The sequence below is a fragment of the Dunckerocampus dactyliophorus genome, chromosome 5 (assembly GCF_027744805.1).
Source record: "Dunckerocampus dactyliophorus isolate RoL2022-P2 chromosome 5, RoL_Ddac_1.1, whole genome shotgun sequence".
In the NCBI taxonomy this organism is placed as follows: domain Eukaryota; kingdom Metazoa; phylum Chordata; class Actinopteri; order Syngnathiformes; family Syngnathidae; genus Dunckerocampus; species Dunckerocampus dactyliophorus.
The window spans coordinates 18,605,235-18,620,602 of NC_072823.1; the positions used below are offsets into that span (position 1 = coordinate 18,605,235).

The following is a 15,368-nucleotide window of genomic DNA, read 5'->3' on the forward strand; positions in this document are numbered from 1 at the left end:
CACTCGGTGCAGAATGTGGCGAGCTGATTGAAATCAGCACTGTGTGTCAGGGCCGTCATATCTCCCAAAGACATAAAACATGCAGAAACATCAATAAGCAACAGGCCGCTGACAGCTTTCAGGCTGCCATGGTAGCGAGGAAGGATGAGGGGAAGGTTAGGACTCTTGGGGAGGTGGGTGTGTGTGTGTATGAGGAGTCGGAGGTGGTGGTGGGTGTGCGTAGTTGAAGTGTCTTCTTCAGGCTTCACTGAAACCCGCCAAAGGCAAGATAAAGTCTATCAGGTTATCGCCTAGTTCAAGTTGTTTCTCGGACAGCAGGGCCATGGGGACGATCCGTGTCAGAGGATCCGTGTTGTGCGTGTGTGTGCGTGTGTGTGTTTGAGTGTCTGTCAGGTGGAGACTGTTGGGAGGGGCCAACAAAACCCGTCCAACTAGGAGCAGATATGATTTGGCCTAATTTGAGTGCATAGGGAATTATTTATTTCTTGAAATGTGTATCGTTTGTGTGATGTACACAATGCATCCTGTTCAAAATTAGAATCAGGTTTGTGTTCTGCCATTTGTGCAGGATACAAATACAGAGGGATTTTGCTGAATAATATAAATGGTAATGCATAGAGCTAGAAAGGTGCAAAATGATGTGATTTGAAAATAATGCAATGAAAAGTAGTGCACCATAACACTCCATAGAAATAATGCAAGTTTAAGTGACAGGTTATACCAAAATATGAAACTGCAGAAATATAAAAATGTCTGAAACTATACTATCACACTGCAAAAATATTATTGTAAACGTAGTTTTAGACTGGTGCAAATCTGGAAATGATTGCTAATGGTTCTATTTGTTTCAGACATGCTTAAGAAATTACTTTGAGAAACACCTCATGCCAACCTGTCTAAAAGGGCGGAGGAAGAGGCAGAGCTTTGTCCTACCATTCCTCCATGTCTCAGCAATTACTGATAGTCTGTTCACTTCCTGTGTTCAAATGTTAACATTTTCTAATAGGGAGATAAAAGAATAGAGAACATCAAAATGAATACTGTATAAATAAAAAATAATTGAAAATAATGCATCAATAAATATGATATACTGCGCATAAAATGGCAAAAATTAAGATCAGATTAAAAAAAACAATGCAATAAAATACAATTGTGCAGTATAAAAACAAGCCACAGCATCTAAAGTCGTGCTCTTGTCCGAGCTTGAAGTGACAAGTGTTCTCTAAATATGAAAATGTAGTACTAAAATTAACATCATAATAACCCGTGAAACTATATTATCACACTGCAGAAGTGTTACTTAAAAGCAGCCTTACATGATGCAATGATATGGTATAATGATATTGCATCGATATCAAGGTATTCCAAACATTTTTAGCTTGATGCGCAATTTAGGACCCAAACTTACCCAAATAATGCATGATTTGCCATAACACAGGAATATACTATACATCAACTGATGAATGAATCAAAAAGCCCTTTTCGAGGAATAGTTTAGTTTAAATAGCTTAGAACATTTTACTCCCAATAAAAATCGAACCATGACCCGTTTTGGATCCCAACCCTAAGTTTGGGAAACCCTGGTGTCAATAATGATAACAGCAGAGTTATTTTCATCCACTACCTCATTGCAAACAAGCCTTCTTGTGACACATACTTGGAGAATAGGATTGATGATCGAGTGATGCTTGTGTGTTTTAATTGACTAATGGGAGGTAAAGGTGATAGTCGCTTGCATCCCGCCCTGACACATCTTCTCACTTCTGCTAATGAGCTAAGTTTTTAGCCTTCGGGAAGTGCTGAGTCTCCCGTTTTTCTCACCTGGTTTAATGGTCATCACAATACAACGCTCCAACTACCTGTTAGGAATGCTGAAAGCCAGGCTTTGCAGGGGTGATTTCACCAGTAATTAACGTGACAGAGTTTTGGCAGAAGTTTAAGTCCCTCTTGCCTACCCTTTCCTACTAAAGTTGAAGCCTATTATTTTTGTGTTGCTGACTAGTTGGACAGGAGCCCATCTGCATATCAAATGTGACTCCCCTTATTTTTATGTCTCTCTCTTCTAACTAGCGGCGCCTCGCAGCACTCCTCCATGTTCTCCTCCATCTGCCTCCTGTCCATTGATCAGCCTTCCAGGGCATCAGTCTGTTTAACATCTGCTACAAGTTGCAGCAGCTCAGGTAACTACGTGCACTGCTCTCCACCGCCTATTGATCTTCATGTCCACCTGCAGGAACATCTGTTTCAGCATGTCCTTTGTCAGCGCCGACCGAGCGCCTTGTTTGCCTTTGCGTCTTGTCCACTTTGACTCACTCTCACAAAGAGATTCTCCTCCTCTGTTCAGATGCTGTTTACATTGTTCTAATAATGAATGTGAATTAGCCAGTCACAGTCACTGCTTTGCCGCAAAGTGTGGGAGTAGTTATTAGAAATAATGACATATTTAACTCTATTGTCAATCATATTTTAGTATTAATTTGTCAATTATTTTATATTTTTGTATACGGTTGGAAAACATTTTAATGTGAGTTCTTCTTTGTTTTCCTTTCTTTGAAACAATACAAATGTTTATAAAAACATAGAGTTAAAAAATATTATTTTACAGAAAGTAAAATAGACATGGGGAGTGCATTTTATATTTAAAATCTTCAATGCCATAACACAAATTGTATTTAAATAATTTATGTATTATTTTTATGTTTATTTTATTTTATATATATATTTATTGATGTATGCTATACAAGTGAAAGACCATTTACCATTAAATAATGTATGTGTTTTTCAAAATCTATTTTAGTATTTTAATTAATGTATCAATTGTATTGTACTCAGAAATTACTACAGGAATTACTACTCAGAAATACACTACAGTTTTCATACAATAAGGAAAAAAACATTTTGATCAGCATTTTTTTCAAACTTGGTTGAAAAAAATTACAATACACCAAATTTACATTGGCAATTAAAATCCTTGCTGTAATAACACCAAAACAAGCAAATTACTCCAGTGTAAATATTACACGTTATAAATATTATAAACGATAAACATGCTGTTATTTATGTTAATAATAGAAATACTGTATGCAAGTACACTGCATCTCTTCGAATGTTTTCTCCTTCACAGGCTTGCAGAGCTCAGAGAGGGGAGGGGAAAAAAATGCTGTCGCACACTTTAATTTGCTCTATTGTAATGACGGGGCGTAGGTTAGTTAATTTCAATTTTTGATTTCAAAAGCTATCAAATACACCTCAGATGAGAAATCAATTTTCCCAGCTGCCCCGGCTTTGTGGCAAAAAGAGCGCCCGCCATTGGTGAAGCCCCTGTCACGTGACCCAGTCAGGGATTAGTTCAGGAGGCCGCGTTGCCGCCACCTCAATTACAGTCTGCCTCTTGTCATTTACCTCGAGAACACCTCATTCTCTCACATACTCATATTTAATTCATGAAAGTCTCCACCAGATTAATTGTGATATAGATGATTTAGAGCTAACCAGGAGCGCAACTTCGCTTTGCACGCCAGCAGCTTGCTTATTTCCTGTAATTCGGCATGAATTTAAAACAGTATTTAAACAAATATTCAGCAACTAAGAGGTATCTATATTTTTAACTGAATTCTATACTGCAGGAACGGTGATTTTAATTGGATGTGTAGCCAATACTATTATATTTACAATATGAAAGTGTGGCTGTGGGCAGGTTCACTGACCTCTCCAGTTCTGTTTCTAGTATTTCGGCTCCACGTTCTTCCAACCGTATATCACATGCACAATGAAACCAGTTTGATCATGCATTACACTTGCAATTACAAACTTTTTAAATGTACACAGCAGATTGAGCACTGGGAAGAAAAACATTTTTCATCTAAAATTCTTTTTGATGCATTTGACTGATTGTTGCATCTCTTGCTGTGTGTTTGTGTGCAAGCATATTTTACAATCTCATTAAGCCGTCGCTTTGGAAATTGACTCAATTTCAACAACAACAAAAAAAAAAAGAATTGTCAAACACATCCGACCCTCTTTTAGTCAAATTGGGAATATACTCAGTAATCAAAGAATCTTCTTCTTTCAAATGGATCGCTCAGCCAACCCTTGCAGAGTAGGCAATTTGCGGCCATATCATGAGATTATATCCATTTGACAGTTGTGTTATTCTATGATGGTTCCCATGGCAACTGTTTGGGCGAGGCCTCTGCGGAAACCAACCTCAGCTGTCATCTCTTCACCTAAAAGCTTTGTAATTGCTCTCATTTGCATACTACAATTAAGTGTGTTAGCTCACAGCAAGAACAATCAACCTCCACTAAAGACGGGGGATGCTATAATTATTATATCAGTGGATTCCTAGAACACATTACTGATGAGCCTGTCAAGCTTGATTCCTCCTCCATATACAAAGATACTTTTTCATACACATGCAGTTAGATAATGGGAACACACGCAGTACTTGGAAATGTTAAAAGGCTAAAAATTTACATTTTTTTAGTAAGTTTATTCGCAGTTTGATAGGGCCGTATACAAGAAATTTGAAGAATGCAGGGACACTTTGATATCCATCCTTTTTTTAATTAAACAAACTCAAACTAATCTAATGTAGGTCAAGATATGCTATAACAGTTGACTATATTTAAAGAAACTGCATATCCGCTTGTGTCATAATAGATTTTATACATATTATATAGTATAGTATATATAGTTATACTATACAACTATATAGTTGTGACACTGCTCCTTTGTAATTTTGTAAGCGAGGGCTGTGTTTAATTTAATTTTTAGAATATACTGCCGGCCACGACGGGCCCTCGCGTCAGACTTTGGATACCCCTAATTTAACCTCATCAGCGACCACATTAGCTAACATAATGATGCTCAGTTTTGATAGACTCTGTTGGATACGTATTCATTTCACAATATGTTTAATATTGTGGTTGTGCAGAACTGGTATTTTTAATATTTGATGACCTTGTTTGGAAATAAAGTAGAAACAACTCAGTGCAGTTATTAACCATAAAAATACATCTACGATAATGAAGTCATTGTTAAGTTAATGCCAATAAAAAGTAACATTATTCTCTCAGCAAACGATGTCATTGTATTTTTTTGTATAGAATCTAATAGCAGTATATTGTGCAGGTTTACCTAATGTTTTGGTCGCTGACAGTAAATCCTATTGATTTCCCAATCAAATTGGTTAAACTGGTTACAACAAAAACAGAAGCACTGTAAATTTTGGATCAAAATATTCAGAAGGAAGACTGTTCATCAAAATTGATGTTTATTTATCTTTCTAAAATGAAAACGCATATTGTATCTCAATCGATCGTGCAGGTGTGCCTAACAATTTGGGGTGTAAAATACACGCACACACTGTAACGCCCTTCCATTCATTAAGTATTATTTCTTAAGTATTTTAAAGTGACACAAATGACTAAAGGGCTAACTAACCTGCACTGTGAAGATGCCCAAATGCACTAAAATGCATCATTTATTGTTAAAACACTGCACTTGGAATGAAAAACACAGCAGGCATGAAATTCTTACCACAAACATGAATCATAAAAAAAACCTTTGCAAGAATAAATTGATGATCAATGCTAGAGCTTTGTCGACTGAATACAAACTTGACCTTAACCCTGCTTTCGATTGTGTACCTAATGATGTGACCAGTGAGTGTTGGTTCACGTGTATCCATGTCTGATAGGCAGCTACTTGTGATCCGGCGGTGTCGGCAGCACTCTTGTCGGTCTCCAATGCAACCGCATTCGCAGTGCCGGAGACAGTTTTGAAGCATCTCGTATGGAAGGGTTACATGCATGGCACTCTGAGCATTGCCCCCCACCCCCCTCAGATGTGCAGAGGCTGTAATGAAGAGCTCTTGAACTCGCAGGCAGGGACGCTGTGACAGGGGTTCAGGAGGAGGCCTCTTTTGGCTCTGTGGGATGGTACCACACGCACACACACTTTTAGTCATACATGCATCAATTTTCTCATCCTTAATGTTTTGGGGCTTGATGATTAAAGCAGGTGTCCCCAGCTATATTATCAAGCATGATATCCTGCAGCACATCTTTGGGCAATTCTTTGCCTCCAGGCCCTGTAATAACGGGCCACAAGCATCCCTCGCCTTCCTACACAAACTGGTCAAAGACGAAATGAGACCTGCATCAATTTTAATTTGTATTTATCCTTGTTGATGACCCACTCCCTCCCGCCGCCGCTGTCGATGTTGGAGGCACAAATTACAGCCATCATAGCTGTGATTCCAACAGCCCACGGTGCACTATCAGAAAATTAGCGTGGCTGTACACCACCGGCGGGTTCAAGGTGTCACAACACAATTATGAGACGGCGCCACCTGACGAGCTCTGACTGGTCACGGGTGTGTGACAACTAAGCTGGAGGGCTAGCACGTCTGTCACAAGCAGGCGATAAGTGCAGTCTCTATTGAGCTTTTTTTGATGCGGAATCATCTGCGACTTTTTTATTCGATGCACAGAATCCACAAGAAACAAGGTGATGATGTATGACGCAGGCTGCTTTCTGTGTGTCGTTAAATGAAGTTATCAACGAGAAGTCACATATAAAAGGAATGGTGGGAATCAGCTCGGGGTGACTTTCAATCAACCCTAATCCTTGTATCTCATAAAACTTAGAGCACAAAAATGAAGAGAAGCTCCTCACGGCGCTCTCTGTGTCAAGCCATTAGGCTGTGTGAAATGAGGTGCCACTCACTAGTTCTTTCGCTGCCGCGGCATGTCCATTGTGTAGACGCACTGCACGCATATATATATATATATATACAGTATATATATATATATATATATATATATATATATATACATACAGTGGTCCCTCTTTGCTTTGCAATTCAAATTTTGCTGCTTCACTCTATCACGGTTTTTCAAAATTACATTAATTAATAAACCATGCTGTTTCATGGTTGAATATGGCCTATTATTAGCCAAAACATGCGCATATTTAAACAAATATTATTTTTTTTTGCCTAAATTAAGCATTTTGTAGCATAAAAATGGCTAAGTGAACTAAAATACAAATATAAGGCATTGAAAAGACGCATTCAAAGATGTTGATATGTGGCGTCCTACACTGGTCACGAAGTTACATTCACACTGCAGGCCAATTCCATTTTTTTTCCTCATATGTGACCTGTATCTGATTTTTTGGTGTAAGTGTGAGCAGTACAATTCCGGTTGTTTCAAATGTGACTCTGGGCTCATTCAAATTTAGATATAAATCCGATATGTATCCAAATGTATCTACTGCAGTCTGAACAGTCAGGTCGCATATGTCTGACCTATATGTCATGGAAACTTGTGTTTTGCTGTGCAATACTTGGATAAAAGTACTCACAGATGTAAGCAAAAATGTTTGTCATCCATTCTTTCTAAAAAAAAAAGTGTTAGTGAAGCAGCTCACGTCAGTGTCTCACCACTCCTGGCTCCGCCATCCACCCACATGCTCCTCGGAACAGACATCGCAGCCAGTTCTCCATGAACTGCCATAGCCAAAATTCTTGCTCTCTTTGTTCTTAATATTCTATGCAGATGTTTAAGTAAGTGTTGACTCCTGTTGCACAAAATCTTTGAAATTGCCACACACGCGAAGGAGAGCAAAAACTGGGGCGATGTTTACTTCCGTAAACACACGGCAATGAGTGTGAAGTCATGTTTTGTGCATGTGCGTGGCTTCCCAGATGCATCGCATTCACATTTGGAAGTCACATTTTTAAAAGATCGGATTGTAACAAAAACTCAGAATTGGTAATCATACCCTGCTTGATTCCTTCCGCCAGAACAAAAGGCTTTTGTTGCAGGTTTGAATTACAATAATCCATAATAAAAACATGGGCTACTGCTGTGGTCATAACCCACACCAAGTTGAAACTCAGCCCTGAAACCCTGATGTCACTTCATGTCCGCTGGCCACTCAACTCACCTAGGGAACACATTTATCGCTGCGGGCTGCAGTAGCACTAGCCACAGGTGATTGGCTTTTGGGATCGGCGTTGAAAGGCATTTATCGGGATATACTGATCATGTGATTTTTCACAGAAATCGGCCGATACTGATCGGTTGATGATCAGAGCATCCCTAGTATGGATGTATATGTATATATGTATATATATATATATATATATATATATATATATATATATATATATATATATATATATATATATATATATATATATGTGTGTGTGTGTGTGTGTATATGTACACAAAAGTCCTATTTCTCTCAAATATTGTTAATAAACCTTCTGTTTTTGACGAGATAATTCATGCACCTCGCAGGTGTGGCATATCAAGATGCTGATAAGACAGCATGATTATTGCACAGGTATGCCTTAGGCTGGTCACAATAAAAGGCCACTTAAATGTGCCTTTTATTGTATTGCCTGGGCTGATGTGGTAGCTTATATACAAAATAGCCAAATTCTCTGAAACACCTATAGAAATGAGCATTCAATTTATGGGCACCAGGTCCGGTGGACATCCCTACAGTGAAAACACTGACATCTGTGGCATTGTGCACGTTTCGGGGTGGCCTTATATTGTGGCCAGTCTAAGGCACACCTGTGCAATAATCATGCTGTCTCATCAGTGCAACAAGTTTCCAAAAGAAGCACCATCGTGTGTGACTTTACACAAGATATGAAATCGCATTTTAAGATTAAGATTAATGATGACATTTTGCTTTTTTGTTTCTTTGGTTTCTTTTGTTACACTCATTCAAAAAGATGGATCACTATCATACATACCAGCACACAGATGTCACAAAACTTCAGTTTACCTCACAATACCTCAGTTCAGTCAGAATCAAAAAGCTAACTGCAATTTTGCATTTTCTTTGGCTTTTTGCAGCTTTTTGCGATGCTTCCAGATGATGAACGACCATTATGTGTGAAGTCATGCCAGATGTCAGCATATCACATGAAACCTCAGCATACGTCACCAGGAGCGTATTTAATCATTTGGGAGCATAAGGCAAGCCTATTCATTGGGGCCCTCCACAGTCTTCTTTATTTGAATTTTTACTAAATGTGAGTCTGTAATTTAAGCCACTTTTTTCAGTCTTTTGAAATCTGTTGCAGTTATGTGTTAGCTTAAGTTGCTAGTTACATAGCCATGTTTATACAAGTATATCCCCCTAAAAAGGATTTCGATATTAATGTTTATCATCTATCAACTACTGCATCCTTGGCAGACATAGTAGCGATGCTGTTGCCCTCATTTGTCTACTTTGTTGTGACTGTGAAAAAGGTTGACACCTTCGGTAGTTTTGATCAAATCTGTTTTCTGCTCTCCTTCTCCTCTTCTCTGTTCCACTGGAGAAAGTCCACACCGACAAGTTTCTTTCGCTCCCGTCTTCTGTAATCCATTTGCATCCCATTTTTCTGGCTTTTGTCCCAAAAACTTATTCCAAAAGATGCACCACCACCATGCATGACGTCACGCCAGGTACATATCAACTCGAGTGAACATATCGCTCGAAACCTCAGCCTACTTCACGAGATCTCAAGAGAACATCAAAGGGTTACCTCCGCAATTTTCTTTGCATTGTGGTTGCTTTTTTACAAGGTATTCTAAAAGGAATACCCCTTAGTGGTGGAGTGGTTCACTCTGCTGCCTTTCATGCAGACTGGATGGGTTCGATTACACCGTATCGCTGCGCACTGTCGCCTGTGCATTCATGCGTATGTGATGAAGACGCTCGTATCTTCTTCCGCTGTGGAACACAAACGTAAACAAGATGGCCGCGGTGCTCCATCGCGGAAGAAGAGTGGCATTAACGCGAGCGTCTTCATCACATTGACATATGAATGCACAGACAGATATAACACAGAGCTTTTTGTGAGGTCTAACTTTTTTGAGGAGGCATTTTTGTGATGCAAAGTATTACTCTTTTGAACGCATACTGTTTTGAGAAGCCAAACTCTTTACTTAAATGGCCCCAACAACTAAGCGGAACTGGACTCACGGGACCAACGGGGGGGGGGGGGGGGGGGGAGTCATTTTTGCTGTAGGACACTGCTGATGGGGATGTCATACAACTTCATGTCAAAAAATCAGAACTGTACCTTTAAAAACAAAGCCAAATCTCATGCAATCGGCTCGCTGTGCAAACCCCTCATGGAAAAAGCTGAAAGACAACAACATCCTAAACGGAGTGTCAAAATGAGAAGAACAATATACACTCGAACTTTAGGGAAGTACTCAGATTCAAAGTAGTAAGCGTCTACATGCACATCATCACATGTTCACCACGTCTTTTTTCACATTTGATAGAAAGTTTAGGAAAAATGAAAAGATTCACTGACTGTTTTACTGTTACGTTTTAACATTAAGTTAAAAAAAATCCCATTAAAGTCTTATGAAGTCGAAGCTGCAGTTATTTTAGGAACCAAGTGGAAGTTCTTTTGACTACGACTCCAGCAACAAAGGGGCGCCAGATGCTTGACGGCAATATTTACCCAGAGGTGGTGTGCAAGCGACAATGACGAGGAAATAAAGCTAATAAGTGTCACTTTGATGTGACAACAAATTATACATGCTTCTTTCAGATCATATTTCCATTGGGCAACACAGAGATACCCTGAAGCGTGGCTGTTAATGGGAGACTCCATCAGCCATGCTGGCAAAAGCCTGCCTCATTACTCACTCTAGCACAACTATGCCTGAGGGTGGTCCGTTTCCCTCAGCAGTCCCCTGGTTCACAGACCACTGTGAGACCACGTGTGATCTCTAGTATGCTCGGTTTGTTTAATTTATTTAGACAAAATAAAATGAAAGAGACTCATGTTATTGTCAACATTTAAAATGATGTGCTTTATATGGTGTGGACATTTATTGGATTTTTTTTTGCAGCTATCACCACTAATGGTCATTATACACCTGATTCTATAGCACCTGATTGGTATTCAGAGTGAATTTTCTATTCGTGAAGGTGCCAAACAGTCACATAACCTTCGGTCCCTCCTCTACCTGTGTAATGAATATTTTAAAACCTGAACGTGAATTTCTAGTCTTAGAGCCCAGTTTCCTCGTCATGTGCTTATAACCAAGCTCGCCGTGGTGATTTCTGCTGCTCTTCTCTAGCTAGTTCGATCTTCCCTGACAAAGTCAATAGGGGGCATCCTTCATCTGTCAAAACCCAAACATCGGAATATGTTTCATGCTATTTGCGTCTTTTCTTCTTGTGCCACTGATAATGTATAGTCTTCCATTTGTCAAACAGCCCAGATGATGACATTACCGCCTGGGTTACCTGGCAACCCTAATCAACAAGAGAGCGAGAGTGAGTCCAGAAGAGATAAAGCGGGGAAACAGGGTGACCCTCTGGTGACTGCCTCAGCCAGAGGGATGGCAGCGGCAGCTCACTGTGCATGTTGCAGTGCAATCTGTGGAGCAGATGGCTGGAGTCCCGGGCAGAGAGCAGCAGGTCTCAGCCTGCATGTCACCAGGATGGTTTGAACTGGCTGCCTCCGAGCTCGACTTAATACCGTCCCGTATCACAGACTTGTTAATAGTCTGGGCAAAAACTCACAGGGTCCCTTAGAAAAGAACAATAGTCCGTCTGTCTCCCTCACTTGTTTTGTGATCTCTCCATCCCTTGTGGCAAATGTTTGCTGCTATGCTGTGCCCTTCACTGGCTGAATAGACACTGTTTATTTTCTGCTTGGCTAGTAGTGGATTGCCAAAAGTTCTGTGTGGACACAGCTTTGTTTATAGATTTATACAAAAAATATATATATAAAAATGTCCCATTATCATTGATTGTTATTTCCATTCTCTTTGTTTAATGTGCAATCGTCCAATAATAATAATAATATTACACAAGGGCACCCATATTGTAAATTAATATTGCTGCTACTACTACAAATAATAAGAATAGTAACCATCCTTCCATCTTCTATGCCACATATCCTCACTAGGGTCGCAGGTATGCTGGAGCCTATCCCAGCTGACTTCGGGCGACAAACGTGGTACACCCTGGACTGGTCGCCAGTCAATCGCAGGGCACATATAGACAAACAACCACACTCATACTCACATCCATACCTATGGACAATTTAGAGTCGCCAATTAACATGCATGTTTTTGGAATGTGGGAGGAAATCGGAGTACCCGGAGAAAACCCACCCACAAGAACATGCAAACTCCACACAGAGATGCCCAACGGAGATTCGAACCCAGATCTTCCCGATCTCCTGACTGTGTGGCCAACATGCTCCACCACCAGGCCACCGTGCGGCCTCGAATAATAATAAGATAATAATAAGAAGAAGAACAATTATGATTATTAGCATTGTTGTAATTCTTAGTATATATATTTTTTATTATTTGTACTATTAGTATTACTTTGTAACAGTGGTCGTCAGTAGGCGGCACACCAAAGTTCACCCAAATAAACCAACGAGAGAAAGTGCTTGTTCATGCAGTGCTTCCTCCGCTCTGCAGGGGGCAACAGTGAGGCCCACGTGACACAAAGAAGCAGCAGGAGAAGAAGACTGCTTGCATCTCGGCCCGCCGACATTATCGGCCCGATATTGGCATAAAAATGTTATATCAGGTATCGGTATCGGGTTTTTTCCTGATAATGAAAACCGATTTTAAAAAAATGCTGTGTAAATGGACATTGTAATGTTCACATGGCCAGGATGACACCATAGTTTGTTCATATACAGTGCAAACCCACTTCCTTTCCCATTTCCACACGCTCTTGTGTTCCTGTCCGCTCTGACTGCCCTGCCTTGCTAGCTCCCCACGTTAGCATCTGCAATGCAAGGTGTTCGGTGAAGCACAAATAAGCTGCACTCCCTCAAGGTTCTTGCCAGCTTGTCGATCTTGCTCAGTAGTGAATTCACGTTTCCGATGATAATAGAAGGTACCGAAGGCTTGAATCTCCGCTTCCTTGCTAGCCGCTTGACTTTCATCTTAGCCCAGGCTCTGCCGCCTCGATATCAATGGGTAGACAGGGAATCGCACCAATGTGGGACGTCGCTCTCATGGCATGTAAATACTGTATGTACTGGAATAAACAAAAAGAGCTGCTTGAAAGGCAGCCACTCATGGCAGCAATGTTAATTCCACGACAGGAGATATGTTACACATATTGGTAATTGAGATTTGGACAGTATCGGGAAAAAAGTAGATAGATAGATAGATAGATAGATAGATAGATAGATATTTTATTCATCTCCAAGAGAAATTCACATTTCCAGCAGCTCTGCAAAAATGTCTTAATGAACTAACCAAGGTAAAATAAAATAACCAAGGTAAACCATGAGAGATAAGAAAAATAGATTACGAATAAATAAATACGGCTTAGATCATGTCAAATTTGTAGAGCGATAATACATAATAAATAATAATACATAGTAATAATAATACATAATAATGTAATACATCCAGTCCAGTCCTGACACGACAGGAGATGTGTGATGTTCACATATCAGTATCTGTTGATATCGGAATCGGAACTTGAGAGTTAGACGATATCGGCATATCGGTTATCGGCAAAAAAGCCAGTATCGGGCATCCCTAATTAATGTGTTTTCCACTTTTGATGACCTAGCATTAGCACAGTTGAAGTTCTGCTTGTAATGGCAATGGTGATACAGTCCTTAAGATGATTTATGTCTCGTGTCTTCACCTGATAAACCATGGCCTTCAAGTGCCATAGCCTTCAGATAACCGAAAGGTATCTGAAACATAAAAAAACATAAAAAATATACATTAAGCATTTTCCTATGTATGGAAACTTACGGCCCACCCTGTACATATATGCTGAGAAAAATTTTGACCCTCGGACCAATGTAATTGAGGACTTCTGTTTTATAATTTGCTTACTCTTATTAAAAGTTCTTAATATTAAAGGAGACCTATTATACTCATCTTCGGGCCTTTATATTGAATTACTCCTAAAGAGCAGCTACACACGATAACCCGCACAGAGAGCTTTCTAGATCTTCTGCAGTGTTTCCTTGGGTTTCCCACTCCGCTGTGATGAGTCACACTCCCAAACGCTTCCGAGGACTTCCGGACAGCTGCCGAACCCCACTTTCTAATTTTGACAGTATAGGAGTTGATAGTAAACTGCAATGTATCTTTTTAAAATGTCCGCTTTTAAAATCCAGCCCTGTAAGCACACTCTATAACGCTACACAGACAACTGCCTTAGTCCGATTACTTACACAAAACACAGTTAGGACACTGATTATTTGTTTGTTACTTACAGCTTGCTCTTCTGACTCTTCAACACGACCAAGTAACATTGGAAAAGTGTCGGACTGGTTGGACTTGGTGGATAGTCCAGCTTTGTATTGGCCAATGTTCACAAAACAATCCCATGTGAAGTGCCGTTGACAGATGAGCATATTTTTCTCTTGCTGGTTGGGAATCAGCAACTTCAACCACTTCTGGCTGTTTCCAGGGAGCCATTGCTAAAACGGTGAACAGAGCGAAGCAGAGCAGGGGAAGGGCAGGCCTACAGCGTGTATCTGGGCATACCCATATAAGGAAGTCCGGGTTGCATTGACGTCATTGGAACTAGGTGTTAAAAAAAACTCTGTAAAACACAGTGTGCAGAGCCATCCCAAATTGCTATCAGGGCTCACTTCCAAATGCGTAAACCTCATTATCTGACATGTTGGCATCGTTTAACATGAGAATACAACATTGTAACAACATTTATAGGTCAGAAAAGAGGAAAAGCATCATAGGTCCCCTTTAAGTTATTATTACATATTAAGTTATTGATGGCAAATGGTTCATAAAGTGTTTTTAATAGATTTAATACACTTTAACACATAATAAACTGCCATAATTAAGAAGAGTGGTACTCACCTAAATGCTTGCCAAATACTCAGCACACTTTTTTGCCCTATTGCATTTTCTTGCTATACGTGGGAGTGGTTAATTATTTAATTAGGGTATGCAGTGTTACAATTTACATTTAAAATATGATAAAATTGGACATGAAGACTGAAGATGGTCCCTATTTAGTTATAGCAAAATTAAAATGGCAGGAGAGTCACTCCTGTCAAAAGGCTTCATTTGGCCAGTTATGAGAGGTAGCAAAACATCAGACATTTGACCTCACCAAACGAGCCTGCACTAATAAGAATTTTTAAATGTGTATTAATGATTTACAAAGACTTGCTAACATGAACCTAATTATTAGACAATTTATAAACCCCAGTTCTAACAAAAATGTCACTAGGTTCTCAATAATGCGATATGTAAATATTTACAACTAAAATTTGATATATACAACATACAAATATATGCTATTAAAATTAACTTTTCTGAACTAAAAGCAATTTAAAGAAGAAACTCTCAAATCTG

At 39.6% G+C, this 15,368-nt stretch overlaps 1 protein-coding gene across 1 annotated transcript in view; it reads left to right on the plus strand.

Moving 5' to 3' along the window:
- Positions 1 to 2,308, plus strand: part of LOC129181106 (uncharacterized) — a 69,692-nt gene extending 67,384 nt beyond the window's left edge. Inside the window, exon 5 of the mRNA XM_054775816.1 lies at positions 2,071 to 2,308. Coding sequence (XP_054631791.1) covers positions 2,071 to 2,308 — 238 coding nt within the window. The remainder of the gene's footprint in view (positions 1 to 2,070) is intronic.
- Positions 2,309 to 15,368: the final 13,060 nt, after the last annotated feature.